This window comes from Elgaria multicarinata, chromosome 2 (assembly GCF_023053635.1).
Source record: "Elgaria multicarinata webbii isolate HBS135686 ecotype San Diego chromosome 2, rElgMul1.1.pri, whole genome shotgun sequence".
Classification (NCBI taxonomy): Eukaryota; Metazoa; Chordata; class Lepidosauria; order Squamata; family Anguidae; genus Elgaria; species Elgaria multicarinata.
Genome location: NC_086172.1, coordinates 148,498,349 through 148,520,596, shown reverse-complemented (window position 1 = coordinate 148,520,596; position 22,248 = coordinate 148,498,349). Strand labels below are relative to the sequence as shown.

Sequence of the window (22,248 nt, the reverse complement as noted above, 5' to 3'; positions counted from 1 at the left end):
AGAGGCAGCGGATTGGCCTACTGGTTGGCGATGTCACAATGACCTATAAGAGCAAATAGAAGAGAACATGCAAATAGGAGAGGAGGCAGAGGCAGTGGATTAGCCTACTGGTTGGTGATGTCACAATGATCAGCAGGACTGGTTTTGAGGAGGCCTATTTCTTCGATTTTAAGACAAACCTTTGACCCCATAGAGAACATAGTTACATAACAACGCTCGCATATTCGAACGCAATGCTGTGTCAAAATTTCAAAGCAATCGGTGAAGAACTTTCGGAGATACAAAAGCATGTTTTTACGTTGAGGAGGTTACTGGAAACTCCTGGCAGTAATCTTTCTTCAGAACGTGTAACTGTCACAGTTGTGCCATCTATATTCACTCAGCCAATTGCGAGAGAATATGCAAATAGGAGAGGAGGCAGAGGCAGTGGATTGGCCTACTGGTTGGCGATGTCACAATGATCAGCAGGACTGGTTTTGAGGAGGCCTGATTGGTTTGATTTTAAAACCACTCTTCGTGGTTTTATTTTTTGTGAACCGCCCAGAGAGCTTCGGCTATTGGGCAGTATAAAAACGTAATAAATAAATAAATAAATATCTGTATGGCTTCCCCAGTGAGGCTCCTAGGTTGAGTGGGCTGTGGGCAAAGGAAATCTACACTCTTCTGAACGTTTTGGTGATTTTTATAGAGAGGAAAACATGCAGCAGCAGTGAATAGACAAGTGGTGTTAAACATTTATACTTTCTCCATTTTTTTCTTTTTATTTTTTTCAAGGATGACATTAGGCTTGACTTTTCCTGTTGTTTTAATGCCCTTTTGATGTTTTCAGGACTTTGTCCCTCTATACCAAGATTTTGAGAATTTCTATACAAGGAACCTCTATATGCGCATAAGGGATAGCTGGAACAGACCACTCTGCAGTGTACCAGGAGCCAAAGTAGACATACTGGAACGGGTTACTCATGATTACAATTGGACATTCATGTAAGTAAAAGGTTTTGAAAGCTCTTGGCAGCTAATCTTTAGGGGATCTTGCTGAGGATTGAAAAGCTGGTTTTAGAAGTGACCCACGCCCTCGGTAACAAGGATGTGCAACTCTGTAATTGCCCCAGAGCAGATTCAAGAAATTAAAAACTCTAGTTTCAGCTGTAGGATTCCAACCCACTGCTGCCCTTCCCTACCTTTTCTAGGTTGTCATGGCTACAGAACTTCTGATATGGGCTGACTATTGGATGAGCTGTATAGAAAAATCATTTAGGTTAGTAATGGCCAACTTTTTGAGAAGTGTGCCAGAAGTCAAGTCTTGTGCAAGTTGCATTACTTATGCAGCCCATTTTGCCATAGTAGGTTTGCCTCTAGTCCTCAAAGCCAAGGAGCAGGCAGCATTGTAGTGCTGGAGAGATAGGCAGGAATGCAGGTCTGCCTCAGAAGGGTCCACTGATTCTTGAGTTTTCATATACATGTTTATGAAAATTTTCATATACATGTTTATGAAAATTGTTGCCAGAAGTCCTTTTACTTTGGAAAACGGGCATGGTGTGTCTTCAAACTTGGGACTTATGTGCGCTAGATCTTTTTACAGGGTGTTCAGCAGTATCTACCTTGGGTAGAGCTAATACAGTAGCAGTTAGATGTAAACTTTGCCAGGCTTTCTTGTTGAGATAAAGCTGCTCTGTGAGCTGTTTTTTGGCTGAAGAGCAGAGTAAAAATGCTGTAAATAATTAATAATACAAATAAAATAATAATTACAAGTTAAGTTTAATATGCTCAGGTGTCTTGTCTACACATTTGAGCTTGAAAATGAGGGGCTGTAGTATATCTGTTACCTGTAATGAGCCTAAGTTTTTAACAGGAGTTGCAGGAAATAAAAATGAAGTTAATTGACTGGACCCTCTAAAAGCAAGCTCTGGTAGTGATTTTACCTTGGGACAAAACTAATTGAGCAGAATTGATGCCCATTGTTATTGGGATGGTTCACATGTCAAGGCAGCACTTCCTGGAGTCTTTAACCCAGGAATTGCAGGAACGAGCAAAATGCATGTTGTGCTCATCGCCGCTTTTAATTAACAACCAAGGAATACCCAGATCCTGGGTTGTTTTGTGATGTGTGAACCTGGAAACTGGGTTATTTATGGGTTAAACAACCCAGAGTTAACCTAGTTACCTATGGTTTGTTGTTGGGTTAACTCTAGGTTGTCTAACCCATAAACAGCCCAGAGTTTGCAAGCGTTCACATCACGAACAACAAAGGAATGCTGCACAACAAGTTGCTGCCTTGACATGTGAACTGGGTCAATGTCATCCTTCAAGAGTATGGTTAACACATTCTTCTGGTATGCAATAGTTTTTGTCCTTCTGCTTATTGCAGCAGCTTCCTGGCTTCCTGATGCATTTCCTTTGTGGGCCTGGAGGATATTCTTGAAGTGACAAATATTTGATATATAAAGTTGTTTGGAGGGTGAGGGGGGAAACTTGAAATTACCAAACAGAAATAGCAAGCTGTTTTGAAAAGATTTCAGCACTGTGTTTTAATTCTTAAGAGAGCTTTCAAAGAACATCTGCTAATCCACAATCTGAGTTGTTTTACATATTTTGTCTGAATAAAGCCAATTACACTGGAAGATGCAGAAAAGCTTTAGTTTATGATCCTCTGCTGCAATGAAAGAAGCCTTGCTGAGTTAACCAAACTGAAACAGAAAGCAGCATTTGTGCAAACTTACTGGTCTTGGCTACTTAGCATGCAAAATCTTTAACAGGCTTTGGATCCTGGATCCTTACAATCCAGCTAATACATTGTAAGCAATGGGTCTTTGGTATTGTTCCCGATGGCTTCCCCTCTGACCATATCACAAGATGGCTTTGAAGTTCTTAGGAATTTTAAAAGCAGTTTGCAGTGTAGCATGGAGCTGAAAGTTCTGCTTGGTGCACGCAAGCCTTTCATTCCTAAAGCCACTGACTGGGTTGCAGCCTTTGACTGTCGCTTACATACTTGATATTATTGAAATTATCCTTATTTTAACATACAGTGTTTTTATAAAATATATATGTGTGTGTGTATATATATATATATAGGTACACAGGAAAAGTGATAAAAGACGTAATTAACATGGGCTCCTACAACTACCTTGGATTTGCAGAGAATAGCGGAGTTTGCAAGGATGCAGTGGCTAAAGTTCTCTCACAGTATGGAAGTGGGATATGCAGTACAAGGCAAGAGATGGGTAAGTTAAGGCAAGGGACCATTCTGAATATATTTAATCACCCAATATTCACATTATATAGGCGTTTTTAAAGCTTTGTCTGAAGTGTTGTGCACATTCCCTACTCAGCTTGCATTAACCACAATACTTATCATTAAAAGAATCTTATACCCATTTTGAATTCATTTTTTATTTTACTTGCAGGAGATTTGGAAAAACATGAGGAGATGGAAACCTTACTGGCCAAATACCTTGGTGTGGAGTCTGCTATGGTATATGGAATGGGATTTGCAACCAACTCAATGAACATTCCTGCATTGGTTGGCAAGGTATTAATGGCTTTAGAGAGAGGACTAACGTGGTCGTGTCTCTGTAATCTACTGATGCTATCCCCTCATCTATTCATTATATCATTCCAATGTACCATGCACACAGGAACATGGGAAGCTGCTTTATGCTGAGTCAGGCCATTGGGTTATGTAGTTCAGTCTTGTCTCTACACTGGCTGGTGGTAGCTCTTCAGGGTTTCAGGCAGGATTCTTTCTTAGCCCTATCTAGGGATACTAGGGATTGAATGCCAGACCTTCTGTATGCAAAGCACATGCACCACTGAACTACAGTGACACTTATTTAAAAAATAGTGCCCCTTGGAATGGGAAATGTTAATGAATAAAACTTGCAAAACCAGATGAATGAGTTCACGGAGACTGCCTTCTTAGCATTTCAAACTGCCTGGCGCAAATAAAACTCAGTTTCAGGAGCTTGAACATATTAGTCACATTGAATGAAATCTTTATTGCTAAAAGCGATAAGCCATCACAATTTGACATAATAAAAACAAGTAAAAAGATAAGCTGAAATAAATAAGTTAAATAAGTTAAAAATGGATAATATAAAATAAGATTAAAATAATGAACACAATTGGAATATAAAGATAAAAATCACATTAACATACATTAACTCGTGAGTGGGAAGCTAGGTCAGTACATATATCAGAGCAAAATCTCCAGCTCTCCATTATGAAACTTGTTTATTTATTTATTTACTTTATTTATTACATTTCTGTACCGCCCAATAGCCGGAGCTCTCTGGGCGGTTCACAAAAATTGTTGGGAGTGTTGGTGCCTAGCTCTCAACTTACTTGCAGCTAAGGCGAATTTTGCAACCTGTAAAATCTGTAATAATTACATTATTACCAGCCAGCAATATACAGATTTGCTCAAGGGAAGATAGGTCAGAAAGATAATGAAGAATGTAATCATTGAACATATTAGCCACCTTGATTTTACTCGAATACATACTTGTTACCCAATATGTATCCTTACCTTGGTCAGATAAAAAATTTTCTGCCATTAAAATACCTGTTTGGAGAGGATTTGATAGTCCAGCACACAATCATAATTCATTATTTTTTTTTTTAGTTTTGAGCTTGATCACATGACTTGTTTCTCTCCTGTTATATCTATCAAAAATGTTTACTATAGTGCTTTAAGTGGGTGAGAACATAAGAAGAGCCATGCTGGATTAGACCAAGGGTACATCTAGTCCAGCACTCTGTCCACACAGTGGCCAACCAGCTGTCAACCAGGAACCCACAAGCAGGACACGGGTGCAACAGCACCTTCCCACAATGTTCTCCAGAAACTGGTGTATATAGACTTACTGCCTCTGATACTGGACGTTGCACTTAGCCATCAGGACTAGTAGCCATTGATAGCCTTCTCCTCAAGGAGTGAGCAATGCATGGTTATTATTATTATTATTATTATTATTATTATTATTATTATATTTATTTGTATCCCGCCTTTTATTATTATTATTATTATTATTTATTTATATAGCACCATCAATGTACATGGTGCTGTACAGATAACACAGTAAATAGCAAGACCCTGCCGCATAGGCTTACAATCTAATAAGTTGTAGTAAACAATAAAGAGGGAAGGAGAATGCAAACAGGCACAGGGAAGTGTAAACAGGCACAGGGTAGGGCAAAACCAACAGTGTAAAGTCAGAACAAACTCAATATTTGAAGGCTATAGGGAAAAGAAAAGTTTTGAGCTGAGTCTTAAAAGCAGTGATTGAGTTTGTAGTTCTCAAGTGTTCTGGAAGAGCGTTCCAGGCGTAAGGGGCAGCAGAAGAAAAAGGACGAAGCCGAGTAAGGGAAGTGGAGGTCCTTGGGCAGGCGAGAAGCATGGCATCGGAGGAGCGGAGAGCCCGAGCGGGGCGATAGTGTGAGATGAGAGAGGAGAGATAGGCAGGAGCTAGGCCGTGAAGAGCTTTGAAGGTCAGTAGGAGAAGTTTATATTGGATTCTGAAGTGAATTGGAAGCCAGTGAAGAGATTTCAGAAGTGGAGTGACATGGTCAGAGCGGCGGGCCAAGAAGATGATCTTAGCGGCAGAGTGGTGGACAGAGACCAGCGGACTGATGTGAGACGAAGGAAGGCCAGAGAGAAGAAGGTTGCAGTAGTCCAACCGAGAGATAACCAGTGCGTGAACGAGAGTCTTGGCAGAAGAGACAGACAAAAATGGTCGAATCCTGGCAATATTATACAGGAAGAAATGACAGGATTTAGCTACTGCCTCGATGTGAGGAGTAAAGGAGAGCGAGGAGTCAAATATAAAGCCAAGACTACGAGCTTCCTTGACCGGAGTAAGCGTGACATCGTTGACAGTAAGGGAGAATGAGAGGTGAGGAGAAGGTTTAGGAGGAAAAACTAGCAGTTCAGTCTTTGCCATGTTAAGTTTCAAACGACGATGAAGCAGCCAGGCTGAGATATCTGAAAGACATGCCGAGATACGATCGTGAACATCTGGAGAAAGTTCCGGAGATGAAAGATATAATTGTGTATCATCGGCATACAGGTGATATTGGAGGCCGTGAGATTGAATGAGCTTGCCCAAGGGCAGCATGTATAGAGAGAACAACAACGGGCCAAGCACCGAGCATTATTTGCCCAATAATGGGCCTCAAGGCAGTATTACAAAGTTTAAAACATACGTTTTAAAACATAGGAAAAGAAATGTTTAAAAAAAAAAGTTTTAAATTCACAACAAAATTATAAGTCAGTAGGGGAACAAAACAAACAAACAAACAAGGGGACAGGCCCTCGCCTTGGTGTCGCCCCCTTCGGAGGTGACCCCGCTGGTGGCGGACCCGCCCCCAAAGGAGCCTGCCTCTTAAGCTCCCAGTCCCAAAAAGATGTTGCAGCTGGGGGTGAGATGGTTCTGTGCTGGGAGCCTGAGTCTGCTAGGAGACTGTTGGAAGGTTCCGCAGACTAGGCAAACCCCCAAGGCAGGACAACAGCAGCTGCTGATTGGCCCCTTGCTTTGTAGGCTTCCTCTCCTGGCTGGATCCGATGGACACGATCCCAGGTAGTAGGAGCCTGCCTCTTAAGCTCCCAGTCCCAAAAAGATGTTGCAGCTGGGGGTGAGATGGTTCTGTGCTCAAGATGGTTGCAGAAAAGGCTGCAAAAAGCTAATATAACTAGTGCTTCATGGTGAGCTCATACATGAATGTTGACTTGTTACATTTTGTGTGTCTTCCAACCAGACTTTTTTTAAAAAAGTATTCTCATAAATAAAGGAAAATCTCTTTCAGTTCCCATTTCATTCAAATGTTTAGTGTTCAGTGACTTCAAAATGTTTCCTTTTTTGAACACTTCAAAAGAAATGTGCATCAGCAAAACCATTGTATATTGGAAAAAGGGCAGCTAAAATAACCTGTGGGCTGGAGCAACTACCCTATGAGGGAAGGTTACAGCAGCTTAGATTGTTTAAATTGGGGGCAAAGGTGAGTAAGGAGAGACATGACAGGGGTATACAAAATTATGCATGATCTGGAAAAAAGTGGGTAGAGAGACATAACATTAGAACCTGGGCTCATCCCATGAAACTGATTGGTCGGAGGTTCAGGACAGATAAAAGGGAGTACTTCTTCACACAGCAAATAATTAAACTATGGAATTGGCTACCACAAGAGGTACTGATGGCCATCAATTTGGATGGCTGTAAAAGGGGGAGGTGAAGGCTATCGATAGCTATTAGTCCTGAGGGCTATATTCTACCCCCAGTATCAGAGGCAGTATGCCTATGTACACCAGTTGCTGGGGAACATGGGTGGGAGGGTGCTGTTTCACTCAGGTCCTATGTGTGGGTTTCCTGTGGGGAGCTGGTTAGCCACTGTGTGAACAGAGTGCTGGACCTTAGTCTGATCCAGCATGGCTCTTCTTATATTCATAAGAAATGTGCATCAGCCAGTTTGACTCTGTTAATATCTTGTTTATTGTCTTTTAACTATCAGGGACTGCAACCCAGGATGAGCAATTTCTGTTCCTTTTTGTAATGCTATTTACCCAGCACTGCAAAGAACCCCTCAATCATATGAATGTGATATATCCCTTAAATAGAAAACATTGAATGTGATGTGCATGTCGATATTCTATCCCCCAACTAATTTAGTGGAATATTTGAATGCTGTGTTACTGTAGAACATATTCTGCTAAATTAATCTTAGACTTTTGTTGAAGGCTGCTGCCTTAATCTAGTTTCTTGTTGGTAATTAAAAAATGTACTCCTCCCTACCCATCTTCCCAAGCAAACTGGAGTAATAGGGAGGCTGGGCAGCATAGTAAAGCAAGCAGACACATTCCCCTGATCCATTGCATTAAAATGGCCACAGATACAATCACTTCTAGTTCTGCAACAGCAACTATTGCTTTTAGGCATTGTGGCCAGCCAAGGAGAACTGATTGGAGACTGGGGTAAAAGGAATAGGGAAATGCCAGCATGCTTCTAATTTTTTAAGCACGATACAGGTCAGTGGTTGCCTGCAACTTTATCTCTGGAGCATTTCTTTTCCTGTTTTCTCCTTGTTCAGGGCTGTCTAATACTGAGTGATGAGTTGAATCATGCGTCTCTAGTACTAGGAGCAAGACTTTCAGGAGCAACAATTCGAATCTTCAAACATAACAGTGAGTATTTTCCAGGAGGTTGATTCATACACAATTATTCAAGTGCATGTTCGATGAATTTAAATGGTCAGTTTCAGGCACGGCTGTATTAAGGGGATGGAATTGAGCACATGACGCAGTAAAAGAAGCAAAATGCAACACTTAATGATCCCTAACACAGAATTCACCTTTTCACAACTGCTGCACACTGGATCAGTGTTTTCCATTGAGCTATTCACCACCACCACCAGATCTCTTTCCTGGTCAGTCACTGCCAGCCCAGACCCCATCCATATATATGCGATTAGGATTCCACCACCCCAATATGCATTACTTTATACTTACTTACATTGAACCCCATTGCCATTTTAATGCCCGTTCACCTGTTTTAGAGAGATCGTTTTGGAGCTGTTCGCTGTCCCTTTTTCTTTAACCTCCCTGAATGACTTGGTGTCATCAGCAAGCTTGACCACCAGACTCCTCACCCTTAACTTCAGGTCATGTAAAAGCACCAGACTGAATACAGATCTTTGCCTAGCAGTGCCCGGTCCCAATTGGGATAATTGAAACCTTTTTATCCTTCTCTTCTAGTCATGATTCATCCCAAACAGGATGCTGCCCTGCTCCTGTTGAATTTCCCTCTGTGGTCAGATTAAAAGCTGCCCTGCAACTCTGTTGTATCTTCCCTCTCTGCTCCTTAGTGCGTTTGCCTAAATTTCCTCTACAGTTGATCTGGAATGGTAAAATCTCTAGCCATATCTGAAAATGTATAAATTGCAGATGTCAAGATAATGTTTTGCTTTTGAAAGTCATAGTTCAGTTTTATAATATCCGTGTGAGAAAATATGGCCTCCTGGTTTACTGCTCAATTTAAATATAGGCTTTCATAATGTTTTTTGTTGCTGCTTCTCTTTTTAGTCCCTTTCCAAAATAATGAAGTTATTCAGAATCATGCTCTCTTTGTATATAGATATGCAGAGCTTGGAGAAGCTGCTCAAAGATGCTATTGTGTATGGGCAACCTCGCACACACAGACCCTGGAAAAAAATTCTCATCATTGTCGAAGGCATATACAGGTACAAGTCTAGTCCCACACACTACCAGTGCTGTTCAGCATATTCAACTGTTTTTGGCATCCATTTTGAAGCAAAGCGTAATGAAAACCACTTTGATAGGACTTTCACTACTTGGTGTTGACAGTTCCCATTATTTTAATCTCATCTAGCTATTATGGCCACTTGTGCCTCAAGTACATGTGCACATGCCACCCACAAGCTAGTTTAGGATTGGCAATTGGTTCACCTTAATACAGGGCTCTTAAGTGCTCCCTTCTTGAGTTGCAAAGCTAACGCCCACACTCAATGTACCTTTCTAAAAGCATGAAAGTGATACATGCCTTTACTGTTTCTCAGTTTATATTGGTTAGGAGGCTGCAAGGCACATACACATCTTTTCCCCACCACCCTAGTACAAATACTGAAGGATGCTAAGATGCACGTATCTCTTATTTGAAAACATAGGAATAAGTCAGTGTACACTCTCACCTCTCTGAAGGAATAACGTAGAATACCAATATGGCAGTTCTGTTAGCCAAAGTTGATGTTGTTTACTACTTTAAGCTCTACAGCATAATGCATGCTTTTACAGCAAAGTCCTTGCCATGGTGAAGGCTGTTCTGTAAGGGGTCACAGGTGGGAATCTTGGGGAGCATGGGTGCAATGGAGAAATAGTTTGGTAGAGCTAAGCCCAGAAAAGTTGTCTCCAAAGTCTGTCCCTCAGATGTTGATAAACATGAACTTAACCCAAGAAATATTTTGCTCTTGTTGGATTTTAGGTTTTAAGTAATACACTTTAAACAATGGCGTTGGACTATACATGGTCCTTGCCCTGATTTGTGAAGGAATGGATATATATCTACGTACGTCAAAACGTCTTCTTAAATCACACTTGTGCCAAACTGCTTGCCACTCTTTCTAGTTTACATAGTTATGAAATGGGCACACAGCATCTTCCCTACATTTGGGGGCAGATACCCACTGCTCTATTCCTGTTCACTGACGTTTGGCCACTTCCTTTCTATTCCCTTTCCCAGTTGAGCTGTCAGTCTGCAGCAACTCTGTGCCTTAGTACCATGTGTGTATTTCTAAGACTTTCTGCCAGTTGTTGTGTAGGGGCTTAAAGACATGCACAATCATGACTGTAGCCACACTCATACAGGGCAATTGCTTGGAAAATAGTAGATGGCCTTTTTTAGGATATTTTGGGAACTGTTGAGAGATCCCCAAATTTACAATTTGATGTCTGCTTTTCTACCACAGCATGGAGGGCTCTATAGTCCGACTACCTGAAGTAATTGCCCTTAAGAAGAAATACAAATCTTACCTGTACGTGGATGAAGCTCATAGTATAGGAGCACTGGGTCCCAATGGCCGGGGTGTAGTGGAGTATTTTGGACTTAACCCTGAGGATGTGGATATTATGATGGGGACATTCACCAAGAGCTTTGGAGCTGCTGGAGGTTACATTGGAGGCAAGAAGGTAAAAATAAATGCTGGGAAGATGTTTTGTAGCTTCGGAAAAAAAGAAGCATCTAACTGTGATGATAGCAACTTACATTCTTAGAACTTGGAGATCATGGTCATTACATGTAAGCAATCCTCATTCTGAGATGCCAGGCACAAAATATATAAAATGTATTTATTTAAAACATTTCTTGGGCACATTTCAGGGCAGAAGCCCTTATTACAGCAATAAAACCCATTGGCGAGCTCACATAGTAGTGCTATCTTTTTTTTGCAGGGTGTCATTCTTAAAAATACACAGTTGAAGCAAATCCTCATTTATTACTAAAGTTGGCAAATGTCCAAGGCCAGTGAGTGAGTAACAGCCGCTCATGACGAGCGTCTTGCTCAAAGACTGAGATAAGAATACTAATAGTATTTTAGTTTGTATCTTATCTGACATTGATACGTCCATTGCTTATTCACTTGTTTTTGATCAGTATAACACAGCTATTGCTCACCCACCTATGCTACAAAGTTTAGCTTGTTGCACTCCTCATTTTTTCATACTCCCACTCTGCTTGGTTTCCTTCTTCTAGCCCTTTTGTTGAGAATCAAATACCATTGGCCGAGAAAGAGTCCATTCATGTGCTACCGCACCAAAAGAGCTGCTCTACTAGGACTTTTCCTGTCTGCTGCTGTCGTTATGTCAGGGCACTCATTTCATAACTGGGTAGGAAGTTTGAAAAGTTACAGGAGACATTCACTATTAACACTAATAAAGTGTATATTACTAATCTGATATTCTGCTCAAGTAGCACTCTTAGATTTTTATTTCATCCTAATGTTAAAAGGACTAGGGGTGATTCATAATTAGCTGTCTCCTGATCACTGTTCCAGCACCAGGCTGCAGAAACAGGTATTTAGAATTACTCAAATTCTGAATAAGTATGTGCCATGTTTCAAGAACCATTATTCTGGATTGAAAGCACAGATCAAACTTCACTCTTTCATGATGAAGCAATGATGGAGACATGCCTCCAAATGCAAAGTTCAGCTGCTAACTGAGACAACAGGTAATCTTGCACCTGAATTACTATTGAGTACTTTAAGATTGTGCAAATGATTCCAGATTTTCATTCTGCTACCCAACATCTTCCATTAATAGCTTTTGCTAGGACAATAAAATGTGATTTATAACCATGAGCTTTATTACTGTTAAATTATCAATTATAATTTGTTATCTATAACTATAACTGATAATTACAGTATGAGACACTCTTTAAAACATACAATTTCTATTCCAGGAGGGTGGAGAGTGACTTCCTAACACACAATTCAAAATGATAAAAGTTTGAATACATGACTCCCTTTAGTGGATGGGTTCACTGTGGAGCCAATACCTAGAACATGGCCTACAGGACTCTCTGATTCAGTATACAGGATTGCCCAACTGATCTGGCTTTTGTTTGAATTGCCACACAGAAGGTGGGGAGAATGACTATCACTGCTAACATCTCAAGAGTTGGCTAGCAGAAAGAAGCCAAACAAAACAGCCAGTTTTCAAAAAACATTTATTTTAGTAGGCACAACAGAACCATGAATTAGCCAGTTTTCTGGCAGGTTTTCAAAGACCTGAAAACATGGCTATTGGAGTTCCAAAGCACAAATATGTTAGGGAAATGGGTCCAGTGATTGGAGAAGTATACAGATAATTCCATCTTTGAGTTCTCATATATAGTTAGCAGTCTTACTGAAGTGGGAAAGCTCTATATGGGCTACACCATTTCAGGTTGCAGAGAATATTCAATCATGTGAGCCCCGCCCCCTGCAATTTGAAGTGTTGGAGACTAGGCCTAAGAGTTATATGGAGGGTACATTAGTGTGATCTGGTAGGAATGTTAGTCTTTGGGGTGGCAGGAACAGTCTGCCCAGATGATTTTGTGCCTTGTAGCCTTTATTTTAATTGAACGTTAAACAGAAAAATATCTGTATATAGAATTAGAAATTCACAGTAAACAGGAAATAGACACAATTTAAAGGGCTTCAACACATAAGATTGCAAAATGGAACTGCAACTGGAGGAGGGATAGAAATGTGACATATTACCGATGTCACAGATGTTAGCCAACAGATTCTCATGAGAACACTTCACCTTTAGTCCATATAGCAATTTCAAGAGCAATTGACAGGGTAGGTATGATATGATCACTATACTTTCCAGCTATTGCTACTTGCTATTTGATGGTTGGAAAAAATCTGATTTCCCAACAATGAATGCACTAGTTAGAACATCTGGTTCCAACCGTGATGTGTGTTAATTTTGGAGATTATGTATATCATACACATCTACTGTGCAAGCACATAACAAACACTCCCAGTGTAAGAGGTTCTGACAATAATGGAGAATTAAATGGGAAGAATACAGCACCAGCATAAAACCAGATAAGGGATGTACATGCAAAGATTGCCACACTGGCAATTGCCACACTTCCCTGTGCCTGTTTGCATTCTCCTTCCCTCTTTATTGTTTACTACAACTTATTAGATTGTAAGCCTATGCGGCAGGGTCTTGCTATTTACTGTGTTATCTGTACAGCACCATGTACATTGATGGTGCTATATAAATAAATAATAATAATAATAATAATGGTTTGCTGAACAATTATTTCAAAGAAAGTCGGAGACGCAGAGAAAGCAGACATAATTAAGCCCACTCCCTTCCCAGGTTGGGTGTTGCATATCCATCTCAATATAGTTGTATAACTTTAATTGGAGAGATACCAGCAATTTTTGCTTTGGAGATAAATAGAGCCATTAGAAAGAAGGGACATTGTTATAACCTGGTTCTCACAGATGGGTTGTTGTTGAAACTATCTGCTGACCTCCTTGAATGATGAAATGATTAGTGAGTTCTCTTTCTACATCCCACAACTTGAGAGTTGAAGCAAGTTCTTTCTCTTAACTAGCTTTTACTGCCTGCCTGTTTTCTCAAGGGTGTCAATAATATCTGATAGCCTGTTGTATTCACTTTGCCAGGAGCTGATTGATTACCTCCGTGTCCACTCCCACAGTGCGGTATATGCTACATCATTATCCCCTCCCATTCTTGAGCAAATCATCACATCAATGAAGTGCATTATGGGTCAAGATGGCACAACACTTGGTGAGTCTTGGCCATTACAATAGGTTTTCTGCACTTGAGGGAACAAACTTAGAGCCGTGGCATAGACATTGAATGCCTTCCAGGAGTATTCTGAATGTAATTTGTTAAGCATTGATAGTATCTTTCTTCTGACCCTTGCTGTGTAGTAATTTTGTCTCTTGTTAATAGAAAAAGGCATTGAACTACTTGAGTCCTTTCCAAATTGCTTCTGTTCATGAGATCAGGGATGAATCTAATTAAGCTAGTGTACTTTGTACCAGTAATATTTATTCACACAAACCGAAGTAGCCATTCTACAAGATATTTTTTATCCAGGTTGGTATACTGGGTTTGCACAAATAGGATTGCATGGAATGACAGGTAAAGCACTTCTTAACGTGGGGTAGAGGGATGGGTTCATAACTCATCACATTACTCTCTTGATGCATACTATCCTGGTACTGTAAGAATCAGTGGGTAAAATCCAACAAAAGTCCTACATAGAGTTCTGACTAGGTCTACTTTAAGTAGAACTGACATTGGATTTTACCCATAGGTTTTGAATTCTTAACCCAATGTAAAGAATACTCTTAAACGAGGAAAAATCCTATTCAGGGAAAATGAAAAAAAACAAAACACAAATTCAAGTATCTGAGTTAACAAAACACAAATTGCATGCAGGTTAGATGTTAAGGTTGAAGAACACAGTGTTTTTTATCACCAGACTTCCATTTTAGGCAGGTTTCCACATCTGCAAACCAAGCTACTGTGACAGCAAGGGGCATGCTAGATTCTCCTGCAGGTATCTAGAACTGTGAATAAATAGAGTAAAAAAACCCGAACCACCTCTACACTCCCAAAACTTGATTTAAGTTACTTATTTGAGATTTGAAGTCTAGCAACTCATCCTCCTTAGATATTTTCAGGGAGTTCCCTGCCATAATGAAATTCTGTTGGGCTTGGGAGCCATGAGCCTGAGAAGAGCCTGGCTTGGACAGTACTGCAGGGGTCTGGATCACATCTGTCAGAGCTTTTGTTTGGAAATGTATTTTCCTTGTCAAAACTGTTGCAGCCACCATTAGGACCTCCTGGGACTTTGCCATTCTCTCTCCCACCTGAGAGAGAAATCCCTGCACCAATGCTTGTTATGTCCATGGATACGCATACCCAATCTGCCTATTACTTTTGCAAGCCACATAATGCAAATCTGAATGCAGTATTTTCTTAGCTTTGCTGGTTTGGACCTGACACCTCTATGTTAGAATACGTCACTCGTAGGGGTGTCACTTTAAAGCAGTTCTGGGCTCAGTACTATAGTGTGTTGCTTCATGTGGTATAGCCACCTAATTTTGTAAAGAGTACTGTAAAAGATAACAAGATTCTTATGAGTTGTTGGAATCCTTCTAGAATAATACATCCTTATGCCTAAAATATACAGATTTGGATTCCTTGCAGGTATCTCTCTTGCCCACAAGGTGGCAGTATGTACTGGAAAATTGTATCTATAATCAATGATCTTTCTTTTAAAAACCATGAAAAAAACTGCATTTTAATGTTTTAAATACAATTAAATATGTATCAAAAAGTCATAAATAAAATACAAATTTTCTTTCACTGAAATAATATAATTCTAATTAAATTTCATAACCCTGCTAAACCTACACTTACAGTGCAATCCTATGGACCCTAGGAGAGCATTCTGAGGACATAGGATTTTTCAGATTCCCCTTCCTGAACCTGTAGACATTGTCACAACTTTGGGAGGGAGACCTCTAGATCTGATTCCCTTCCCTGCCTCCTCACAGCCTCTGCCAAAAGAACCACAGCACATGCTTTTAAGGTTGCAAAAGCGACTTCAAATGGCCTCATAGAGGTCAAAAGGGGGGGATTCCACTGGGTGGGGAGTGAAGGAAAGAGAGGAGACCAGTATCCATGAAATCCTGAAGCTTTTTTGGCCCTGCTTCTGGCAGCTTGCCTTCTCTAGACAAAAAACTAACAAAAGGAGAATGGAGTGGCGAAAATCGTCTCTGTCGCTCCTCACACCCTGTTGGCAATAGCATAGGAATCTTCGAAGCCTCCGAGATCGAAGGCTTCAGTCTAGTGGGAGACAAGCCAAAAGGATTGCATCCTTATGGTACAGTCCAGTGTATGTCTAGACAGAAAAATGTCTTACGACTCCTGGAATTCTGAGAGTTGTAGTACTTTTTCCTCTATCTAAACATCCATTGGATTGCACCTTTGGAGTCTCATAAAAATGAATTAATTCTGTCACACACACATTGACTGGGTTTGGACAATAACCTTCGCTGCAGCGCAGGTAATTATGTAAACAATGGGGGCAGGGGGAGACACCACGATGGCTTCTTCTACCCCCACCATCATGTGAACCCAGCCAGAGAGAGAGAGACAGAGAAAAGCCAGAGTGGGTAGTACACACACAAATGCAGATAAGGGAGCACTCCTAACATTGGTGTGATTGATCCCCTTGCCCTCCTACAGCAGTTAGTTTTAGGTGGTGCCCAGGACTTTTTTTTTCAAAATGCCAAATGTGCCCCCAGGCCCAGAAATGTTGGAGACTCCTGCTCTAAAGTCAGTCATTACTTCTACAAGGCACATTGCGTTAAAGGAGGCTTTTCTACAGAAGTGAAGAATCAGTGTGATCATTTCTTAAATATGAATATTTACATTCTCTCTACCAAACATAGGCATTTCATTTTCATCTGATGAAAATAAACTATTCTTATCTGCCCAGTAACTATCAAACCTTGCTCCTATGTTCTCTTCACCCCACCCCCAACCTTAAAGCTGATAAATAATCAGTCTTCTGACTCCCTACCCCTAAAGCCTCCTCCAGTAGCCCAGGTTACAGCAGCCTGCCCACCACTAAAGAAAACAACAGGGCAAAGCTAGAGAAATCTTGTAACATGCCAGGGAATAAGGCGCATTGAACTAAATGGAACTTATTTCGAGAGAGAGAGAGAGAGAGAGAGAGAGAGATTGTGCTGTTGACTTCAAACTCACTTAACAAAGTACGGATGGCTCCATGGTATACTCTCTTGGCTCCCCCACACACACCCAAAGGAGCAAAATAAAAATTAAATGCCCATTACAACTTTCCAGATATCATCCAACAAAGCTGAACAGTGGGAGATTCAGGACAGGCAAAAGAAAGTACTTCTTCACAGAGTATGTAATTAAACTATGGAAGATAAAGTGATGGCACTCAACATGGATGGCTTTAAAAGGGGATTAGATCAATTCATGGAGGATAAAGCTATAAATGACTACTAGTCATGATGGCAGTATATTACCTCCAGTATCAGAGGTAGCACACCTCTGCTAGTACCAGATACTGGGGAACATAAGCAGGACAGTGCTACTGCGTTTTTGTCCTGCCTGTAGTCTTTTCATAGGCATGTGGTTGGCCACTGTGGGAACAGAATGCTAGACTAAATTGGGTTTTCGTCTGATCCAACAGAGCTGCTCTTATGTTCTTAATGAGAAGAGGTGGATGGTAAACAACTTTAGCATTGTCTTTTTACATTGTATGAGCACTCAATAGCTCTCTTAACTTGAGGAACAACATTTATTTGCAGCTTCTGTAATACATTGGCTATTGTTAAATATTTGCACTCTTTCCAGAGAGTCTCCCTTGGCCAAACAGGATGTTAACAGCAGGCACCTTGGATAGAATACACATGCCACAGAAAACAGCATGGCTATTTCCGAAACAGGACAAGAGGCTAATGAAGACTGAATAGACTTAATTAGGTGACAGCACGTGAACATGCAATCTGGAAGGGGACAGCAGCTTCCCTTCTTTTTTGCCCTATTGTCTGTTCAAACAAATCTTTCAGTGTCTGGTATTGTTTCTGTCTGGCCCTCATAATGGTCATCCACAGGGTGCTGTCTGAAATAGTCCGTGTTAATTTAAAAATACAACTTGTGGCAGTATTTGTATCTGTGTTTTGCAATTGAATGTGACTTGGATCTAAAAAGCCAGCCTAGTTCAGCAGCTCTAGATATAGGTGCAAAGAGTGTTCTTAAGCATCTTTCTATTGTCTTCCTGAGAAAGGTCTATTAGCTATTGCTCTCCAATTCCTAGTAACCTTAAGTCCTTACTTCAGCGCGTACACACACTTCATTACCATGTGGATAACTTACATTATCTGGCATATGACTAAAATATTTTGTAACCATCATAGTAAGTCTCCTACTCAGAGCTTGAGTAATTTATGTGAATCTAACAGCCAAAGAAGAATGAACATCTAAAGGATGTGGTAACTGGAGTTTCTTCGGATGAGAGATTCTAATCAAAGCTTGAGAAATGAAGGGGAGCCATCTTTGCCTTTTTGTGTGGTAGTACAAATGGACGAGAATTTGTTGCTTTTTTATTTTAGTAAAAGAGAGGTTTGGGACAAATTGTCTGTGTGACTTGTGGGGGTTGGGTGGGGTGGGGGGTAGGGGAGACAAAAATACTGGTCCAAAGGTTACATTGGAAGCAAAAAGTGTTCAGAGGTGGATAATTATTAGCTGAAAGTAAATGGTGATGATTATTTTAAATACAAGAAACCAATAATTAGTAACATGAAGCCCATGGCACAACACAAAATGCTTCTTACTTAACTTGTAGCCACATGATTTGCAACCATGGTACTACTGCACAAAAACTTACCTGGAAGAGCTGTCACCTACTGGCTCTAAATTCACAATCTCCAAAGTAGATTAGAATCCCTGTGTCACTCAAAAGATGCCTTGGCAGACTGGAGGAGAAGGGAAATATTCCATCTCTTTATCCCTCACTGTGAATACAACAGATTAGTTAAAATGAGTCTCAGATGTGTACTCGGAATTTGCAAAAAGCCCCAGGAGGAGTTGTATCTTAAATGGGGACTTAAATGTTATTCATGTGGACACATGAATAATGTGTCCACATGAAGCTGCATTGTTTGGATTTGAGCTGTTGGTCCATCGAGCCCAGAACTGTCTACTGACTATTGGTGGCCCTCCAAGCTCTCGGCAAAGGCCTTTTCCACGACACTACCCACGCTCCGTTTTTAAATGGAGATGCCAGGAACCGAACCTTGGGTTTTCCGTATGCAAAGCATGTGCTCTAATTTTGAGCCACAGCACTTCCGGTGCTTTGTTTACCCAGGCCAGAGCCACAGTTTATCTTAAGAAAATCTGTCTGTCCTGTCAGATGTAATTTGTTTGCAACATTTCCTTTGGGTTAGATCCAGGTGTGCCATCCTGCAAGCCCCCTGATCCTCTGAAGCAATGTGGCGGTGGGCACAGGGGGCTGCAGGGAGAAAGATGGATCTCTGAAAATAACCTCTCCCATCCTCCACCTGGAGATTCTGGATTCAATAATCTGTACAGCACCATGTACATTGATGGTGCTATATAAATTAATAATAATAATAATAATAATAATAATAATAATAATAATAATAATAAACTCCTTATCTGCGGTTGCTTGCTTTAATTATAGACCCTGTGCATATATATTCCAGTTATATTGTCACTGCTTCATGAATTTTGTAAGTTTGAAATATATACAGTTACTGTACACCTGCAGTGATTCATGGTGCAGATCGATTGACCAGTCTGATCCTATGTATGAAATAAATTCCAGGGAGTTCAGCGGAACTTTCAAGTAAGTGCCCAAAGGATTGCAGCCTGAGCAATAACTCAAGTGCCCGATGTAACACGTTCTTCTTACCCCAGATTAAATCTGCTGTAGTAGAGCACCACCTTCTCCAATATGGATTTTGGCAAGCAGACTGTAATTTGGAATGAACAGGAGTCACATCTTTGAGAGCCACCCATGATAGTTGAGGAATTATGTTTCCAAATTCTTCTTTACCATATCATATTGTGATCATTTGCGGCAGGCTGAATTTGTATCAAATTATCCTTTGTTTAGAAGAAAATGATACAAACATTAGCAAGAGGTCCAAATCCATTTGCCTAGGATTTTAATTGCCCAACATTTTCTATGTTAAGATATAAAATGGGAAACTTGAGTTCTAAAGTTCAGTAACACATGATTGATGCCAGATACAATGAATATTAAAATCATGCTGGATAATACACTTGGTTACTGGGAAATGACTGATCCTAGAAAGCTTGGTTTGGATCTGATTGGTTATTTTGTGGCTGCTACAGACTTTTCATTGTAATTGTTGGAATGAAAGAATTGAGTGAAAGTTTTAAAAATGCATACAGGAAGTGTGTTAATGAAGTTGTAAATGTCTAATATTTCAGTAGACAAATCTAGAAACTTGTTAAGATTCATAAAATACCTCCAGTGTTTCTCGTAGAAGAGATCCAAGTAAAATGTACTGAGCATTCCATAAAGCAGGATTTGGCACTGAGCAAGATGTCCCTTGTTACAAACTGAAGTTTGTACTTCCTTCACTTGTAGATTAGACCATTCATGGGATGAGGATGGGAGTGTCCTCTGTTGACTTTACATACCATTAAAAAAGAAGCTCTTCTTTAAATTGAAGCTGAAAATGTTCAGTTGTAGCATAAGCATCTCTCATTTGAATTTCCTCCAATAAGTGACTTGTTAATGAGGTGTTAAATTATCACCTTGGGAACCCAGGGACCAGTCAAAACTAATTTGGCCAGAGCAAAACTTTTTTTGTTGTTGCTGACCTCAAGAATCCCAAGCTGTGCCAAGGAGCTGTTGGGAAAACAAATACTTTGGGGGTCATAAAGAGTTTCCTGCTTCTCCTCAGGGGACTGACAGCTTTAAACATCACTTACTGGGGTTTTGCTTCTGGCAGGAGGTCTTTTAAACCTAACAAACTGCTCCTCGCCTTGTACTGCAGTAGGCATAAGAGTAGTCTCCAGAAAAGCTCTGTTAGTCTCTTCTTGGTAGAATCTTTTAGCCTTTTTAGAACAAAGCTCACAGAAGCCAATCATATTTGTACTCTTCACTGTGATATTTACTAAAACAATATATTAAATGTATTTTATAGTCTTGAATAACGCTCCTTTTTTTTTACCCAGTCCAAGTGCCAAAAAACTATTTAAATAGTTCCCCCTTGCTGCTGAGTGAAGTAAGTGGTTAGGATAAGTTTTCCTATGCTGTCATAGACAGGAGAAATAGTGTTTGAATGCATATATACTGCCAAACTGACCCTGCAGTTCAGCTACCCAATATTCCATTCATATGCTGCAGAATCTCTACTTAATGGCCAGGAAGGAATTAAGGTATTCATTTGCTTTTCTTTCACATATCTTGTTTTTAATCTTAATATTTTGTATTTTAATTATATGTTTATTTTTGTAAGCCTGCTAGGGAACATGTGTTGCCACGTGGCCATGTAAATCAAATAGAAATTATGAAGATGATGAACAATAACAATATGTATCTACTAAAATCGCCTATCTTTTAAAAACAAATTACTTTATATGTTAGAAATGTTTTTACGAAAGAATAGAGCAGAATTATATTTTACAGCAGCCTTCCCCATCTGGTGGCCATACTGTCTGGGGATGATAGAAGCTATAGTCCAACACATCTGGATGACAGTGAGGGAAAGTATATTCATTCCTATGTATTATTTCTTTTTCTTTTTTAATATTTTAGGGACAGAACGGACAGATTACGCTTTTTTTGGTATTCTTTTTCCCCACTGATCTAAAATATTGCCACAATGACTTCTATTCTGCAAACTTAGAACTTTGCTACAATGTGAGGATCTTTGTATGCCTGAAGTATAAAGTTAGTGAAACAACCCTGCATTATCTACCGCTGGACATTGTGTTGAAAACTTGAGCCAGAACTATCTAAAGCTCAACTGTGCAATGTTAAGCTGCACTGAGCTCCTAAGCGGTTTCTTTGCTTTAGATGCTGCCATATTACTGTTGATATGTGCCAGTCGAACAGCCCCTGCAGTGATGTTATCCATTGAGACTAACGTGGTGCAAGGGCTGCTTGGTTTAATTCCTGATGTGACATTTACATATTCACTTCCATATATTTTATTTAGTGTACAAGGATTATATTCACCTCACTTCCCTGAAACACACATAACTCCGGTTAACACATAAACTCTCAGGCTCATAACCCCTACATACAAAGAAACTTGACAGCATGATCAAATGTGTGAACCGCCCAGGGAGCTTCAGCGCAGTATAAAAATGCAATAAATAAATAAATTGGGCATTGTAATACTAAACAGCATCATTCCATTATTTATTTATTTATTTATTTATTTGTATCCTGCCTTTTACCCAGTACTGGGCCTCATTATTAGCGATGTGGTCTCATCTTTATCCTTTCTTCCAGTAGATTGGTGGTAGGTTGGGGCCTTGTGTGAGTACCATCTCATATTAAATCTCTTCTCAATCCTCCCAGAGTGCAGGACACGGAATAACGGGCTCAAGTTAAAGGAAGCCAGATTCCAGCTGGACACCAGGAAAAACTTCCTGAC

General features: G+C 40.2%; 1 protein-coding gene across 1 annotated transcript in view; it reads left to right on the top strand.

The window, feature by feature from the left end:
• Positions 1-22,248, top strand: part of SPTLC2 (serine palmitoyltransferase long chain base subunit 2) — a 75,615-nt gene that overhangs the window by 19,212 nt on the left and 34,155 nt on the right. The window contains exons 3-9 of the mRNA XM_063117907.1: positions 830-984; positions 3,073-3,221; positions 3,405-3,529; positions 8,080-8,173; positions 9,123-9,228; positions 10,471-10,690; positions 13,693-13,819. Coding sequence (XP_062973977.1) covers positions 830-984; positions 3,073-3,221; positions 3,405-3,529; positions 8,080-8,173; positions 9,123-9,228; positions 10,471-10,690; positions 13,693-13,819 — 976 coding nt within the window. The remainder of the gene's footprint in view (positions 1-829; positions 985-3,072; positions 3,222-3,404; positions 3,530-8,079; positions 8,174-9,122; positions 9,229-10,470; positions 10,691-13,692; positions 13,820-22,248) is intronic.